The sequence below is a fragment of the Peromyscus californicus genome, unplaced genomic scaffold (genome assembly GCF_007827085.1).
Source record: "Peromyscus californicus insignis strain IS unplaced genomic scaffold, ASM782708v3 Scaffold_14__1_contigs__length_90479793_seg_2, whole genome shotgun sequence".
NCBI lineage: Eukaryota > Metazoa > Chordata > Mammalia > Rodentia > Cricetidae > Peromyscus > Peromyscus californicus.
In genome coordinates this window covers 25307271-25324451 of record NW_026294436.1, presented here as the reverse complement: position 1 = coordinate 25324451, position 17181 = coordinate 25307271, and the positions used below count along the sequence as shown (strand labels likewise).

Below are 17181 nucleotides of genomic sequence, written 5' to 3'. Positions count from 1 at the left end.
ATCTAGCCTTCAGAAAGTAGGACTTTTGAAAGTGATGTTATCCTGCTAGCGCATTACCTTTTGAAAGGCATGCACATTTGAGTAAGTTGAGTACTGCTGATGTAAACCTTCCAGTATGAAAAGTCAGTCAGTTTTCCTTGCTTTTCTCTGCCCCCTCTTTTAGGAGAAAGGTAACAGTGCCACCATGAGAACGGACAGGTTTTCAACATCACAACTACTGGCTTCCTCAACTAGCAAAAGCCCTGCATTTAAAGAATATTTGACAAGCCCAGGCATTTAAATAGATGTTTCAGAAACTGAGCAATATCAGTAGTCTAATCAGAATTTATCATCTGATAGTCAAATTTATGCTATTCTTTAGTGACCTTTAGTGAGATACCTAAGCCTCGCCAGGTCATTCTGTATGGGTAACATGAGATTAACAGCAGCTCGTTTTCATCAGTTTTAATTTGTTATAACAAACAGTGTCAGAGAAGAATATAAGAACGTGGAAACAGGTCTTCTCAGCCTGTGTACATGCTCCCTAATGTGCATTTTGTTGCCAGTGTTTTTCAGTCTCTTTTATATTTTGTCTTTTAATAATGAGACTAAAAATAAACACACACACACACACACACACACACACACACACACACACACACACACACACACATACACACACACACCACCACCAACAACAACAATTAAAGAAATAGAGGCCATGAATTTGAAAGAAAGCAAGGGATGGGGGGCGGGGTACATGGGAAGGTTGGAGGGAGGAAAGGGAATGGGGAAATGATGTAATTATATTACAGTCTCAATTTCTTAAATATTTAAAATAATAAACCGCTCAGTTGATTATGGTTATGATGAGTTTAGACTCTGTGCTAAAACATTCAGTTTTTTTTTTCCCCATGTTCTGATGGCTACATGTTACAGTATATTTATTTTTGAATGAAAAGAGACCCAGTGCCCATCTTTCTGTTGGCATCAAACAGTCCTCTGATATGTTAATGTGGCATTGGGGGAGCACATTGCACAGGCTTTATTTGGATGCATTCCAAGTCTCCAGGAAAACGGTGTGGAAAGAACTGAATTTTCAGCGTTGTCCCTGTCCAGTGAAAACTGATATTGACACAGTCTGCCATCAAAGAAAACCCTCATATTGGAGCACAATATGAGCATTTTTCAACATTTAGCAAGACTGTGGTGAATTTTTGTGATTACCTGGTCATTTAGAGTAACATTACTGATTTAATTGTTAATGACATTGCAAAATAATTGATTTTCAAATGTGTTCTATGGGAAAGATTGACCTAGTATTCTTACAGTTTTTTAAGACTGTTTTGCTGTAGCAAGTGGGCACAGTGGAGTTGGGGGGGAGGTCATTCGTTGCCTATGGAGAAGGGTACCAGTGGTTTTCTTATAACTCTGCCTTTTCAACTGGTCCTTAGCTGGCCACAGGTGTGAATCGTGAGGGCTAGTTTCTTCACTTTCTCAAATATAGTTTCTTTGTATTAAATACCAAAAAAACTCATTGGTTGAACTTTTCCAAATGTGGGTTTCAAATACAGTAAGGAACGGGTTTAAAATCTGACATGTTGGTAAGTACATATATATATGCACTTCACACAGTTACAGTTGTCTGAAAGCTTTGCGGCCAAAGCTATTTCAAGGCCCTGTTTCTTCATGTGGGTAATGTATAAATACCGTTCAATAAGAAACCCGCCGCCGCACTTTTGTTTTGAAAGCATGGTATTTGTGTGCAGAATATTCAGTGGGGCTGAGAGCTTGGTGCTTGGTATACGACAGTCCTCGTCTCCTAACAGATTTAATCGAGGAAAGTGGACGGAACTCTAGCTGTGGCTTGCAGTTGTTCTAACAACTTCCCTGCCAGTCTGTGGCCCACTGTCTCCTCCACAGCCTGCTGGTACTCTGAGCATGTCTCTCAGTTTTCCTCTAAGAGTCTGACTCTCCAGAGTGGAGTTTCATTCAAAGGACAGGTTTGCCTTTTAATGTGCAGGTGGATAGACTCATGAAAACTTTTTACAGAAATACCTTTACTTAATTTTTAATAAATTACGGTGTTTCAAGCTGCCAGTGTAGCTCAATATTTAAAAGGAATTTTAGAGTGAAGATATCTGCCTGAAGCAGACCTGTCCTTTGTTTTTCCATTTTTGTTGTTGATTTTAAAGACCAAGTCTTACGTGCCAGGCTGGTTTCAAACTCCCTATCTGGCTGACCTTGCACTTCTGATCTCTGGCACCCACCTCCCAAGTGCTGGGTGTACACTTCTCATCCCCTGCTTCTGTCTCTCAAGTGCTGAGATTTGCAACACCACACTCGGTTTTTGTGGTGCTGGGGATGAAACCTGGGGCTTCATGCATGCTGGACATATACTCTATTAGCTGAGCCACATACCCAGTAAGAGTTGTCTTTTAATGAGTCTAATTACTTTAATATGTCTTCATTTTTAAAAACTGTAGCTTCTCTTGAGATGAAATTTGAGAAACATCATTTTGTATAGATGTATTTTTTTTTCAAGTAGTTGGGCATTACAGAGATGTAGTGTTCCATGGTTTCTGTTAACCTTAAGCAGGAAGAAATGTAAGCTATTATGTCAAGTGAAATTCCTGGAGTCATTTCAGTATAGGAAATCATACTTTTTCAAAATTAATAATGGGGAGATAAAAGTTGATATTTTTTCTGACCTACTGATTCTGAATGCTGGAATTCAACTTTGAGACATCTGAATTCTCATAGTCATTATTCTTTTAATATTTTAAACAGCATTTTAAGAAGCAAAAGAGGCTAATTCCTGAAAGAACTGTTTGGAAATACTTCGTTCAGCTCTGCAGTGCACTGGAGCACATGCATTCTCGAAGAGTCATGCATAGAGGTAAGAAGAGCACTAGGAAACGGTAGCACCTTTTTAAATAATGTAAGCCATCAAGCAATTTAAAATAGCTTCCGTTTAATCCACTGCATTACCCTTTTTGGGATAGTTTATGTCCAAATTATAGTTTATTAGGATTATAAGCCTATAAGTAAAGCCCTACTTGATTATAAATAAGAGTGAAAATTTTGCTTTTGCTTGGCTTCCCTGAACGTCTTGCTGGTTCTGTTGGTAAAAAAAAAAAAAAGTTCAGCTGTGGGAAAGCAGTTGAACATGCATAAGGAAGAGGGTTGGCCATCTTCTTCAGATGAGAAGTGTACTTTGACTACACAGACTGTTTTAGTCTTCAGCCTTGGTCCTTATGTATTGTTGATTACCATTCCAGTTGTTGGGCAGGGACAGTTACTAAGTGGCTGATCCACTGATTTGGGAGTGTAAAAAATTCTGAAGCAATTTATTTAAGGAATTATGATTTCTAAAACCATCTAATAAATATAGTGTGCGCAGTGTTGCTAAGCTACGACTTTTTAACTGATGCAAATACATGAATTAATCTTCAGTAGCATGTTATTTAAAATTGTTATAAAGGGGGCATACATTTATTTTGTGTCTTAAATTTTCATAAATATTCTTTGGCAACAGAAGACAAAAGTATTTGACATAGATATTAGCAGTCTTGATCAGGATGTATTGAGGATTCTCATAGGACTGGAAAATTTGAATTATATGAAAAGTATTCAAAATATAGTGAGTGGTTCACAGTTCAGACTTTCATATTCAATATACATTTTGATTTCTTCCAAATATAAATATATATTCTTCCAAACATAAGATTTCCTTCCAAATGCCCAAAGTTACATCATTTTTCACCTGATGCCTTCATTTATTCACAGATATAAAGCCAGCCAATGTGTTCATTACAGCCACTGGGGTGGTAAAACTTGGAGATCTTGGACTTGGTCGGTTTTTCAGCTCGAAAACCACAGCTGCACATTCTCTAGGTAAGAGACGAAGGACCATTTCAGCCAGTCATTTGTGTGTATGTGTTGGTCATGGTTCAAAACAGGAATGCCAGCTATACTGCATCGATTGCATTCTTTATAAACTGTTCTAGAAATCAGCCACTGCTGACAGGTGCCCACAGTTCCCTGTTACCTTTTACATGATGCGTGGATATTCCTGTTTATTTGACCTCAAGCAGGCCCTGAGGTTTTTGTTGTTCCATGGTTTCTTTTTGTTTTTTGTTTTTTTTTTTAAATAATGCTGATAAGTCTGGCTTTTACTGTTGCCATGGAGAGTGCCTTGTATCTTACTTGTAGTGATTAGAGATAACTTAATGAAGAAACTGTATTTTGGAAGAAGACTTCACTGAACTTTTTTAAATGCCAGAGGTAATAATAATTCATACATGTTTATTTATTCAAAGGACATGTGACTGTGATAACTAGGAGAGGAAACCAAAGATGATCCATAGCGAATGAGAAGAAAAAAAAAAAAAACCTCCCCTTATAGATTGGAAAAAATACCCTGCAGTTGGTCATATTAGAGTTAACATTATTTTGATGTCCTTTGTACCTAAAATAGAATTGGTGTAACTGCAACATGGTATCAGCAATGGGAAGAAAATTGTTTGGATCAGAAACAATAGAAATTTCTAGAAGAAATGCTTTTTAAATTAAGTTATAAGTAGAGCATCTCAAGACTCTCCAGGTCCCATTTTTCTCCTTATGCATGTAAGACACAGGAAATGGGGAATTCTGAAAGAATAATCGAAGCAAAAGTAAATTGGCCATAATTTAATTGTGTCTGTTTTTGCTGTTGCGATTTCCGTGGAAGCCACTAATTCTCTGACAGCAATATTTAGATGTGAAGTGAGGAGCTTTTAAATGAGACGGGGGGAACTCAATAACCTGTTAAATAAGCATCCAGATAACCAACCGGTTAGAGGCTTTGAAAGGCTTTTATTCCTGGCTTTGTTCCTGAGAGTCTGTGTGCCTTTGAATCTGTCATCTATCATTTATTAATAGTTTGTGTCTCGAACAGAGTTTGGCTTGACGGAAAGTGTGGTGGAAAAGCTAACACTTCTCCCAAATTTCAGTTGTATTAGTTATGGAGAGCCTAAGATTCCACACTGAGGCCCTGTAACGTTTTTTCCTTTCACTTCTCACTTATGGTCACACAACTTCACTGCCTTTTCCAGGTACAAAACATTGCTGTGAGATTTCATAATAAATCAGTAAATTTGCATAACACTTTGATAAAGTTCTATTTGAGAAGTTACAATTCTTGCAGTAAATATGGTAGACGATTTCTAGGAAGAAGCCTTGGCACTTCTCAGTGGTTAAAAACATGGTCACTCTCTGCTGCTTAGCTGACTGGCATGTCATAACAACACCCTGTCATTAACTCACTTGAAGCACTAGCTTGTAATGGCACGTACATGCACACAGACTTCACACGCCTGTGCACACGTGTGTAGTGTTTAATGCTGTTTTGTAGCCACTCTTGAGTAGGCTGTAGTTATCCATCCCGTCTGACTGACCTGATACATAACTTGAAATCTAGACTTGAACGATTTGAAATGAACTCTATCTACTGCTTACTACTTTTCCCAAAGCTCCTACATAAGGATTACAGGCCTATGTATCTCCAGACTTGGGTGATGTGTCAGTCCAAATTATTTGATATGGAGAATAAAATGAATTTTAATAGATCTAAGAATTCAGTAAGGACTTATGAGATCAGCTCCTTTAGGGTTGTGTTATGTATGCACACGCTGAAGCCATGATTGCTGACCCTGAGTCACTTCTAAACTGCAGCCAGTGAGGAGGAGAAACTATGCACTTCGGTGGTGAATCCGTAATGAATGAATTTTTTCAGTAATTTTGTTTCTCATTCTGAGAAAAAAACACAAACTTTTTTAATTTATTCTTGCTGTGCACAGTGAACATTCTGATGGTGTGAAATTCATGTTTCCTAAGCAAAGTGCACTGAGTAGCGTGTTAAAGTTTGACCTCCAGCTTGTTAATGATCACTGGACCAAATAAAAAAAATCATAAGTATCAAGGAAATGTCTCTGCTAACAAAAAAAAATTTATAATGTAACAAGAATAGAGACGCTGACACACTTTTTGTTGTTGCCAAGTTGGCCCCAGTTTTTACTTCTAGAGAATTGTTATTCTGTTATTGTTACACATATGGATTATTAGAAGCAGATTTAGTTGCCTCTAATAGTTGAGGATAAAATGAAAAGTAAATGAAAACATGGTCACCTATACAAATTTATTTTGCTTATAGAAATGTGGTAGAGCAATCTTTTTCATTGTATATTGATGATTTTTTTCTGGTTTTACTGATAGTAAAGTCTGACGTGGTTCATGATTACAATAGGCCTAAATTGTAGTCAAACGGTAAATAAATAAGATGCTTAATGCAATTCATAATTTAAAAAATGGGGACCTAGGATTTAGCTAGTTGGCAGAGTGCTTGTTCAGCATGTGCTCTGACGTGGATTCTATTCCCATCACCACATAAACTGTGGACAGTGCATGCTTGTAATGCCAGGATGTGGGAAGTGAAGGAGAGGATCAGAAATTAAGTTCTAATGTCCCTCTCTCATTATTGACTCTACTTTCCTCCCTTATTAAGTGTACCTCCCCACCCCCACTTTGTTCTGAGCATAAGAAACAGCATAGTATCCTAAATACTCCTGGAATTGTGTGATCACAGCCCTGGGGCACCTCTATCCCAGCCATTTGTTAACTCTTCTGGAACTCATGTTCTAGATTGACAACTTGAGGCTCCAGAACCAAGGCTGCAGTAGCACTCAGGTTGCCAGGGGTAACTGCATGAATGGTACCAGTTGTGCATCTTGAGCATCCTGAACCAAGGCTGCAGGGATGTCGTGTGCTTCCACGCTGGGGGCAAGGGCTGCCAGAAATAACAGCGTGCTCCGAGTTAAGATAGCAGCCATGAGTGTCCTTCATCGGCTTCAGGTCATGAATGTCTGGGGTTGTCCACTCAGTTGATTTGGTTCTTCCCTGTGCCGAGAATGCTTCTCTTTCCCTTTCTGAGTATCTATGAACTGAATATCTATGCGTATCTATGAACTATGCTCACTTCTGTTTTGCCAAGTGGCTTGTTCTCTGGGTTCTGTCTCCTTTTACCTCCCCTCTGTTTCATATGTGAATTTAGGATTTTCATTTTGTGATTTGCTGCTGATATGGATAGGGCTGTGTATCTAGGGAGACTGATTATAGGATATTATACTCATCCCTATGATATGATATGATATGATATGATATGATATGGATAGGGCTGTGTATCTAGGGAGACTGATTATAGGATATTATACCTATCCCTATGATATGATATGGATAGGGCTGTGTATCTAGGGAGACCGATTATAGGATATTATACCTATCCCTATGATATGATATGGATAGGGCTGTGTATCTAGGGAGACCGATTATAGGATATTATACCTATCCCTATGATATGATATGGATAGGGCTGTGTGTCTGGGGAGACTGATTATAGGATATTGTGGGGCGTTTACCCAACCACCCCCACAGTTCCCCAGAGTTTTCTTGAGTACAAGCAGCAGGAAATATTAGATAGAAGGATTTATTGCAGAGAATCTTGCGGAGATAAACAGATAGAAAATAAAGGATAGCCTCGAGAGGGCCTGGAACCTCCAACGGCCCCGACTGTCTCTGCCCCAGGGTTTTTATAGAGACGCCAAGGGGTGGAGCAAAAGACCTCCTCCCCCAGCACAGCCAAGTGCAGACCATCCCAGACACCTGCACTCAGGCCCGGTCCTAATCATCCTCTATGCGGACCTGCTGGGTAAAGCCACGAGGAACCCGAGAACGGGCTCCCACAGGATATTATACTCATCCCTGTGAAGTTTGCCTTGTTTTCTTTCATATTGTTTGTCAACCTCACAGATGTAACAGATGTTGGGAAACCTGCTACCTATCCAGGTCTTTAAAAATTTATGGTAAAGACATAGCTCTCTCTTGATCCAGTTTTCTGATTGACTAGGTCAGTGTTTTTCAGCGTTCTTAAGGGTAACCCCCAACAAAATTGTGACCCTGAGCGGGATCATAATCAAGTATGCTGAAGCAAAAGTTGCATGGAGCCACGATTCTATTACACAGAGCAGAGTATTTTGATCTTGTTCCATTTTATTTCAATTAAACCAGTGCTGACTGCAAACTGGTGAGTTGATTGCACAACTCATTAATGAGTTGCCTGGCCTACAATTCAATAAACATTAGCCCAGATCTCCAGGGTTTTCACACTGGTTCCCTTTTTTCCACTTGGAGACCTTCTCCTGACATACTGTCTGATCAGTTCAGTTGGTCAGACATAATTTAGCCCTGTATGGTACCTCCTGTGCTGCTGCCAGTGGGCAGTAACACACACAGGGCTTCTCAACAGTCTGCCAGTCATTCAGCTTATGTGTGTGTGTATCCTGGTGTTGAGGAAAGCACCAAGGGATAGGTAGGGCTGTGCTGAAGGTGTGTGTAGGTCTTTGGCTTCCTAGTTTGGAGTTATTCTCATAGACATTTAGTTTCCCATTCTAACAACACTTAGTGGCATGTTCCTGACTTTCTGTTCCATCCAGACTTACCCAATCTGCTGTACATTGCCTGCTATGAAACACTTTGCTTTCTCATGCTCTGGAGTACTTTAACTGCTTCCAGATTTAGGAAAAATTACAACAAATCTGAGATCTGGGGCTGTAGGACATTTGAAATCTGTCTTCAGGACTATTTTCTCCACCATCAAATTGAGCGATAGATGACACCTGAGAAATGAGCACTAAAGGAATGGGCCTTAAAGACAGGCTTTTGCATAAAAGAGGGAGTTGAACTAGATGTGTTAGTGTGGGCGAGATTACGTTGAAGAATGAAATACACTTTTGCATCAGAGCATTTTGTATCTCTTGTCACCCAGAGGCCCTTGCAGCCTGCGCTTGGTCTTCAGTGGCCTGCCTGCCCTCCTCACAGTACCAGCATTTTCAGACAGCCTCAGTCCTGTATGGTATTCAGTCCAGCATTTGGTTTGGGGATTTGAAGGGGAAAGAGCATGAAGATCATTCACTGGCTCCTAACTCAAGCCTTCTGCTTGAATATGACGGCACAAAACACATCCACTCACGTCTCATCATCCAGGACAAGTGTCTTCACAGACTAGGCAAGCAGTCCTCTGTGTGTCCAGAAAAGGAGAGCCCAGGAATAATGCACAGAGATAAAGGGGGAAAATGTCTCATTTGGTCTTCTATTTGTGCTGCATTATTTGTGTGGCATGGTTGGAGCCACCCCACACAACCAATAATGAACTCTTCTCATGGAAATAGTTGTGAATGAAACAGGAGTCCTGTGTGGCCGTAAGGAATTTGTCTTTCTAAACTGGGATACTCTGAGCACAGGTTTTTCTGTTGTTCCCCAAATATTGACCCTCCTGACTGTTTTGTGGATCAGTGCCCTTATGATAAGCGCAGTATTTGGGCAATCTACACAGTTAAAATAAACGTTTTTACTCGTCAAGCTTCAAAAGTTCTGGACTAAATGTCACATGATCTGTTACCCATTTTCTGGTCTCCCCTCAGTTCAATAACTTGTGAGGTAAGTACAATTGCTTAGATTCGTGTCAGTGAATGGCCAAGCCAGAGCTCACTGAAGTTGGGGACAAACCATGGCTTTACTATAACAAGTGTCATTTTTCCTAGAGTGGGTATATTGGCATCTCTTACTTTCCTACCCATTGCCCCGCCCCCCACTCCACAAGATAACCAAAGCAAGCAAACCTTCGCAGAATGTGAAGCTCTCAGATACCACACGTTTTTAAAGCCCTATATGATTTGCTGTGCTCCTTGGTGTCTCATGTGGATCTCATTGTAGAGTGTGTCCCAGGCCCATGGAATTGAATTCTCACTCTCCCACGAAGTGTGGGAATCACCAACAACAAAGCACCGCCCTCACACAGCACCACAGATTTCATGGGGTAAAGCACTAGAACTGTAGTATTTTGCAGTTTCATGGGTCCCACATCCGGTTTGCATTTCGGTGAGCTAACTGTAGTTCATCTTCAGTGCTCCTGGAGGCTGTAGGACACCATCTGTTTCTTGTCTACTCAGCTTCCTGGCAGAATTCAGCTTTTTGGTGCTGCTAAAGCTGTGGTGCCTGTTTCCTAACTACCTATTGGCTCAAGGCCATTCTCACCTTCTAGAAACTGCTTCCATTTCTTGGCCATAGCATGAGCCTCGCTCACACGTGGAGTCTCTTGCTCTTTTGTCGTATTCTTTGTGATCATCCAGGACGATCTTTATTATAACAGGTGTAACCTTACACCTTCGAAGTCCCTCTTGGCAGGTGCCATAATGCAAACACGTCTAACACCAAGTAGAAGGATCACAGGCCAGCATTCTGTCCATCACACCGTTATAAAAGCCAGGGGTTTTAATGGTAGAATGGTTTAATGGTTTTTAATTTCATTTTTGAAATGGAGTGGGTTTTTTTTTATTTTGGGGGGGCAGGTTTGGAATATTTTAAAAGTTATTCCCAAAAGTTTATTCAGGCTGCAGTGGCTTCTCACTTCCCTAGCAGACATGCTTCTCAGTGGCTTCCCTTTCGTGGCCTGGGATGTAGGAGAGGAGAAAAAAGCACCAGGAGCAAAGCTTGCTTAGGAAAATGAATCTGAGATAAAAATCTCAGCACCTAGCATGCTCCTGTACATGCAGTTGAGGTGGTCTGGACGTACTAATGCAGACCCAGGGAGTTCCTGCCTGCTGAGCCCAGATGATGTTTGGATGGGGTTGTGCACGCTTTCATAATGTCCCTGAGAAAAGATGGGGAGGAGTTTTCTGTGCGCACAAGTGCACGTTTACCTGTTGCTTGTGCTGGTTCTGTATCCTGAAATGAAACAGATTTTTAAATCTGACTGGACTGCACCATTATTAGTGTCTCTATTAGAGCAGTGCTTGAAACCCCTGGGGAGAAATTGTGTTGCTGTTGTATCCTAGGACAGCCTGAGCTCTTGTTTATCTTTCAAATGGAGACAGGCATCTCTCTGGTTCTGTGATGTTGTCAACAGAATCAATGTATACCTCCCCACCCCCTGCCGTCCGGGCCAGATACGGGAATTTCACACTGGAATCTCCCGAGTGTACGATTCGTGTTCCCCACACTATTTCCAAGTGTGATGCGTCCTCTAATTTCAACTCAGAAAATTAGCGTTTGTGAGGCAGGCCCTAGAACGGTTTCCTGTCTGGTGCCAGGTGCCACCTGTGGTCACACACTTGTTTTCCCCACACCTTGCCTGGCTCCTCTCCACGAGTCCATCTTTGCTGCGCACCTCACATTGTTCAGGGTGGCGTGGAGTGGAGAGGCAGCATATGTTCAGACAGTCCTGGAGGCCGCTTCCGCTGGTTTATTTTTAACTTTCAGTCCTTTCCCGACTTAAGTAATTGCTCAGGGAAGACGCTATTATCTGTTTTAAACTGTGCACATTTAACCTCTCAGCCACCATAACGAGTGTTTATGTAAAAAAACCACCACAGCAGCGTCGCATAGTAGCATTTTCACGTGGCAGCTCACTGAATTTCTAGCTCTTCATGCGACTTTCTCTGCTTTCTTGATTTGGGGGAGGCATAAACATTTTCAGTTCCCCTTGTACAGTCCTCAGTCTGATGAAGTAACTGTCTGCTAAATGGGCTTGAATTCCAGGCTGCCCTGGGCAAGTCTTCTATCTTTGGCAACTTGCCTGACCTGGCAGACCTCATTACTGATGAGGAGTACAGTGTCTCAGACAGCTCCTCAGAACAAGCCCTGTGTGGCTCTGCTGTGGTCCTCACAACACTGAGGACCTGCCCTGTTTTTCCCTGTCTCTCCAGGACCTAGAACAGTGTGCACCACCACAGGTAGCACCTAAGACGTTCGTTCAGTCAGTCCCCCGACACACAGTGCATTGACTGCAGTGCCCGGAACAGGGGGGCAGAGGAATCCACTGAGCCTGCCTTCCGCCGTGTCACAGTGTTATTAAGTATGCCTTGAGGGTGTCAGATTTTATTTTCCAAATGTCTTTTCGCCATAGAAATACTGATCTAGCACTCAGACATCCCATGTTGACCTCAGATTATACTCAGAATAATGGAGTAAATTTGGTCTCTTTCCATTCAGTCTGCCAGCAGCATTTCTGGCTGACTCATAAGTACAAAGGAGAAACAGAAATGGATGCTTCGTCTCTTGGTTGTGTATTTGAATCAAACTGTGGTCGGGATGACGTGTGTCTTTTTAATTTTCCCAGCAAGGAATGTTCAAGGGGTTTTCTTCTGCAGTTTGTCCCGATTCTGAGAAAAAGCAGCAGCACTTCCGGCCTTGATTTAGCTTATTTCTCTTTGAGCGTCCTCATTTGGCTGACCTAAAGACCAGCTCTAAAAAAGAGCATAGCGGTTTTTTTACCATATAATTATTTTCCATATGGATTTTTAAAGTTTTTTTTTTTACAAGAGCTGTAGAATTTAAAGTATAAATTATGTCTCAGAGATACCTCATTTTATACACTATCTCATTTTACATACTATCCCTTCTCATAGTTAAGGAAAATGACTAAATGTAGGCCTAGGGGCACCCGCCAAAATGTCTGTGGGTAAGGGTGCTTACAGCCAAGCCTGAGAGTCTCACTTCAATCCCAAGACTCACATGGTGGAAGGAGAGAATCGACCCCTGCAAGTTGTCCTCTGACCTCCACATGTGCACTGTGGACACACACACACACACACACACACACACACACACACACACACACACACACACGCTAAATATGTCAATGAAAGAAGAGGAGGATGTAGCTAGAGGCAAAGGACGAAACACATTTGCATCTTCTGACCAGCTCTTTGTTACCTCCGTGAGTAATTGCAGATAGAACCCAGCATTCCAGTCATATAACAAAGATTCTTTCCTTGTGCTGGTTTTTTTCTTTATTCAAGTCTTTGCAGAGATTAAAGTGCTAAATTTTTGGCGAACCCATTGAAAGTGATCTGTGTATAGCTGTTTCCAATGAAGTGTCCCTGTGCCAGCCGGAGCTTCTGGGAGAACATCCCAAAAGCAAGATTTGTTGACTTTCTTAAGCTTACGGTGGGACTTCTAAAAACCAGTCACAGATTTTAAGGTGTATTTTCTTTTTATGACGTATGTATCAGTAAAGCACTTCTCTTATAGCTAGGTCAGTTAATGTCAGGAAAGCGCTTTATTTTTACAGTTGAAAAATCATGGTACAGTATTAGTACAGATTAAAGAAAGTCAGATAACATTTTCAGTTCTTCTAAAGCCAACTGCCTTTTCGTTACAAAAAAAAAAAAATCCATTTCTTACCCACTGTTACTCATGTCAGGAGTTTAAAATGGCATAAGTATCTTCTTTTGCAAAATGTATTCTCATCTTACCCATAACCATAAATTCTTGAAAGATAAGTAGACTTATGCATCATGCTGCCTTGAGTGCCTCCGTGTGTAACAGTTTGCACGATAATGTTTTAATATCTAGTGCTCTCGCTCCACAAGTCTCTCCCCTTGTCCAGCTGTTGAAAAAGTCACAACATTCTTCAGGCAACAGTCCTCATAAAAGCAGCTGCCATGACGTTTAAGGAAAGGATTTTTAGGAAATAATTATGTCTTCATTAAGTTGAAATGTTGAAAACATAGCACTGCGTTTAAATGCACTGCAGATTTTCCTGAGCACTTAAATGCACTCCTCTCTCTGTTCGGAGGAGAGGAGAAGGGGCGAATCAGTCTGCCATGTGATGGAGTCGAACAGCTTCTCCCGGGTCAGTCAGCAGAAGAGGTGGGTCCAGAGCAGAGGGGCACATTAGGGAGCATGTCAGAGGAAGGCTGTGGAAGCGCCTTTTCAGGCCTCTGGTCAACAGTAATTATGAATTTGCCCAAATGGGAGTAGTCCAGAATGCAAACCTGCTTATCCTCTATGATGACTGGAAATGTGCTGTGAAGGAGGTGGGTGGCATGCTTGGTTTTCTATTGTAATATATTCTCAGGAAGTCGTTGAGATAAAACGTGCGGAAACAGTTGGAGGATGCTCACTGTTTAGATGATGGGAACCAGTGTTTAAGTTTAAAACCACAGTGCTCAGTCAGTAACTTCACGCTGACCCCCAGCAACTACAGAGGGCGTTCCTCTACGCTAGACTGTAGCCATTTAAAGCCTGGTTCCGGACTCCTCCTCCTCGTCATTCTTCTCTGCTCCCTTCACTTGGGAGTTGCTGTCTGTGAGCTGACTTGGTGTTTCCGTTAAGGTGTTATGCTGGGCTGAGGCTAATCTCTGTAAAGTGTTAGCATTTGTCCCTGTCATCAATCTTTCACACTCTTATCAAACCCCTAACGTATCAGCAGGCTTCCCAGAGCTCCTGGTTAAAATTACCTTTGCTTTTGGTAAACTCTGAACCTTCCAGCTTGGTGTTTTCAGCTGCCCCCTGTGGATTCCGAGAAGCCTCTCTCTGACAGTCTCTCACTTTATGTCCTGGAACCCCAGAAGCCTGTGAGGCGCTTGCTCATTATCCCAACTGCGCCCACCATCCTTCCTTGAGCAGAGGAAGTGTGTGCATCTGGCCAGAAATTGGAGTTGCTTTATGCAAAGTATGAGAAGGTGGTCCAAGCTCCGGAAGCTGCAGGCCGGTGTTGATTTCCCACAGTAATGACACTTTGAAGCTAGTTTGTGCTGTTGTTGTTTCTGAACAACCCCTTCCTGTCCCGACACTCCTGAAATATGCAAACTTGCCTTCAAGGTACGGTGCCACAATTAACTGATTTCTTAAAGTTTTTCTCTGCTATCAGAGTCGTTCGTATTTCCTTTAAAATTTTGGCCTTGCATCATCTTACTTCCCTCTTGCTCACTTCCGTCAGTGCTTCTCTTAGATCCACTCTTCACTGACAGTGGATTCCCTTCTAGGTACACCTGTGGCGCGTCCATGCTTAGCACAGTTGAGATGCCACACACGGGTGTAAGGCTGGAACTTTATTCCCTCTAAAAACTGGCTTTTGCTTCCAAGAACGGTGCTTTGATTATTGTTGGTATGACTCTGAATAGTGTTTCTGACTAAAGTCCCCTTTACAGTATCGTGAATTATCTCATTAAGCGTTATAGCAAATACATAGGGGATTTTTTTTTTAAGTAATGGGGAAAACTAGAAAATGTCCTTTTCTCCACAAGCAGTGGCATATCATTAGTACAGGTTGCCTCTGGTCAATAAGGTTCATGAATATCAAGTAAGTAAAAACCTTGATTTTCTGTTTGGCAAAGAGCCTTAGGCTAAAAATGGCGAATTAGAAGTTGAGGTATTTGAAATTAAAGATATTCACTTTGAAAATCACTTAAATGTTTTCACTCTTCAAAACATAACTTACATGCTTTCGTTTTCTTAAAAGTAATGTTAGCATTTTGAAAAAAAAAATGCCACAAAAGAGAAAGAAAGCATTTATATGTTAAAACAAAACCAAAAAGTACCCAGATGATCTTGCACCTTAAGTCTCTGGAGCTGCAGGAACTCGGGGCCTTTTGCGTAGGTGTTAGCGCCCAGCACTCAGTCCCTGAATTCCTCCATAGGGTAACTAAGTGTCAGCAGGTTCATCGTTTATACTAGGAGCCAGGACTGTGTTCCCAGGGACACTTTTGTAAGAGGTAGGTTTATGTTGTGTTTATATATATGCTTTACAGCTTTTATCTAATACTATGTAATTTAAAATATTATCATTCTTAGTTATTTGAAATAAAGAAGCCATATTGAAAACAGCGAAGTCCCATGTGAATCACTTCTATAACTTTTTCTGAGGAAAAAAAATTTTTTTCCCTTAGTTATCCTTCTTAAATTCTCCTTGGATTGTTCAAAGGAGACCATTATGAGTTTAAGCCACCACACTCTGTTTTATTATAGTATAGATAATGTACTTTTTTGAATAGTGAAGATGAAATGAACTTTGAGTGTTCTCAAAAACAATGTTGTGATCCTAACAAATTTTTGCTTTTTTTCAATTTAAAATTTTGTGTTTAATTTCTCAATGTTTTCTTTTATTTTTAAAATTAAGATACAATTACCAGTCGTTTCATTCTTCCCTTCCAGTTCTCCCCTACAACCCCTCTCAGGTGCCACACCACCTCCCACCCTGCTTTCTACCCCTCAGAATCAGTGCTTAATTTCCTAATGTACCCACGTCTTAGTTTTTATGGTACTAGTTCTGTTTGGTTTCTCTTTTCAGTGGGTACACCTTACTACATGTCTCCAGAGAGAATACATGAGAATGGATACAACTTCAAGTCTGACATCTGGTCTCTTGGCTGTCTGCTATATGAGGTAGGCACTGTTGATAAATTCTGTACATTGACACAGTTTCACTTACGTTATGTATCCAGTACTATCGTTTACATTTCCTTTTTCTGGATGGTATTTTGTAGTCAGCTTTTGTTGTGATGAGTTAATTCATTGGGTAAGTAAGTCCACACATATTTATTTTGTCTAATATATTTTCATTCATTTTTTAACAAGGACTTTTTGGTTTTTTTTTTAATATATATTTTACTCTAATGATATTTTGCTCATCCTTTGTGTAGAGAGAGAGAGATACAAATGTGAAAACTTTTTAATGCATTGCAGGAGAATAATGCCATGGATTTAAGATATGAAAATATTTATCTTTATCAGTATTTTGTTTCCTATTTACACAGGTAAAATCCAGCTTTAAGGATGGCTTGCAAATAGTTAAGCTTGAGAATTCTGTTCTTAGCTTAGGAGGGCAGAGTCCTATAGTACGGCTCTCTATTTATATTGTGATGTAGTCTTGTAGCTGTAGAAAAGGGCACCTAAGTGACACAGTTTCCACCATCCTCCAGAGCAACGGCATTGACAGTATCCCAAGTTAGTGACTCCTAAGATAGAATTTTAATTGTATGTCAGGAAAATACAGAGTCAAAGATGCTAATTAAAAATCAGTCAGCATCTGAGTAAATTTTATTGACTCGAAGAAACACAATAGGTGGAGTTATTTTTGTGTTTCAAGAAGGAAGTCACAGTGCGTGTCTGTCTGTTTTGCTCTCCTGACTCTGGTGTCATCTGTTCGGATTGTGCCACAGTCACTTGAAGGTGGCTCGTCGAGGTGCTTTCTGAAATGAGTATTGACCTTTTGGAGTTGTGCTGATTATATATTCCTTAATTTAGGGAGAGTTACCTTTCTGGTTTTGTGCTTTCTCTGATGACTGAGGACACTCAAAGGATTTGAACAGACTCTTACGTGAA

At 40.8% G+C, this 17181-nt stretch overlaps 1 protein-coding gene across 2 annotated transcripts in view; it reads left to right on the top strand.

Annotated features, from left to right (window-relative positions):
- Nek7 (NIMA related kinase 7) overlaps positions 1-17181 on the top strand; it is a 136435-nt gene that overhangs the window by 103066 nt on the left and 16188 nt on the right. For both annotated transcript variants that reach the window (XM_052737091.1, XM_052737090.1), the window contains exons 6-8: positions 2770-2878; positions 3769-3876; positions 16148-16242. In XM_052737091.1, coding sequence (XP_052593051.1) covers positions 2770-2878; positions 3769-3876; positions 16148-16242 — 312 coding nt within the window. The remainder of the gene's footprint in view (positions 1-2769; positions 2879-3768; positions 3877-16147; positions 16243-17181) is intronic.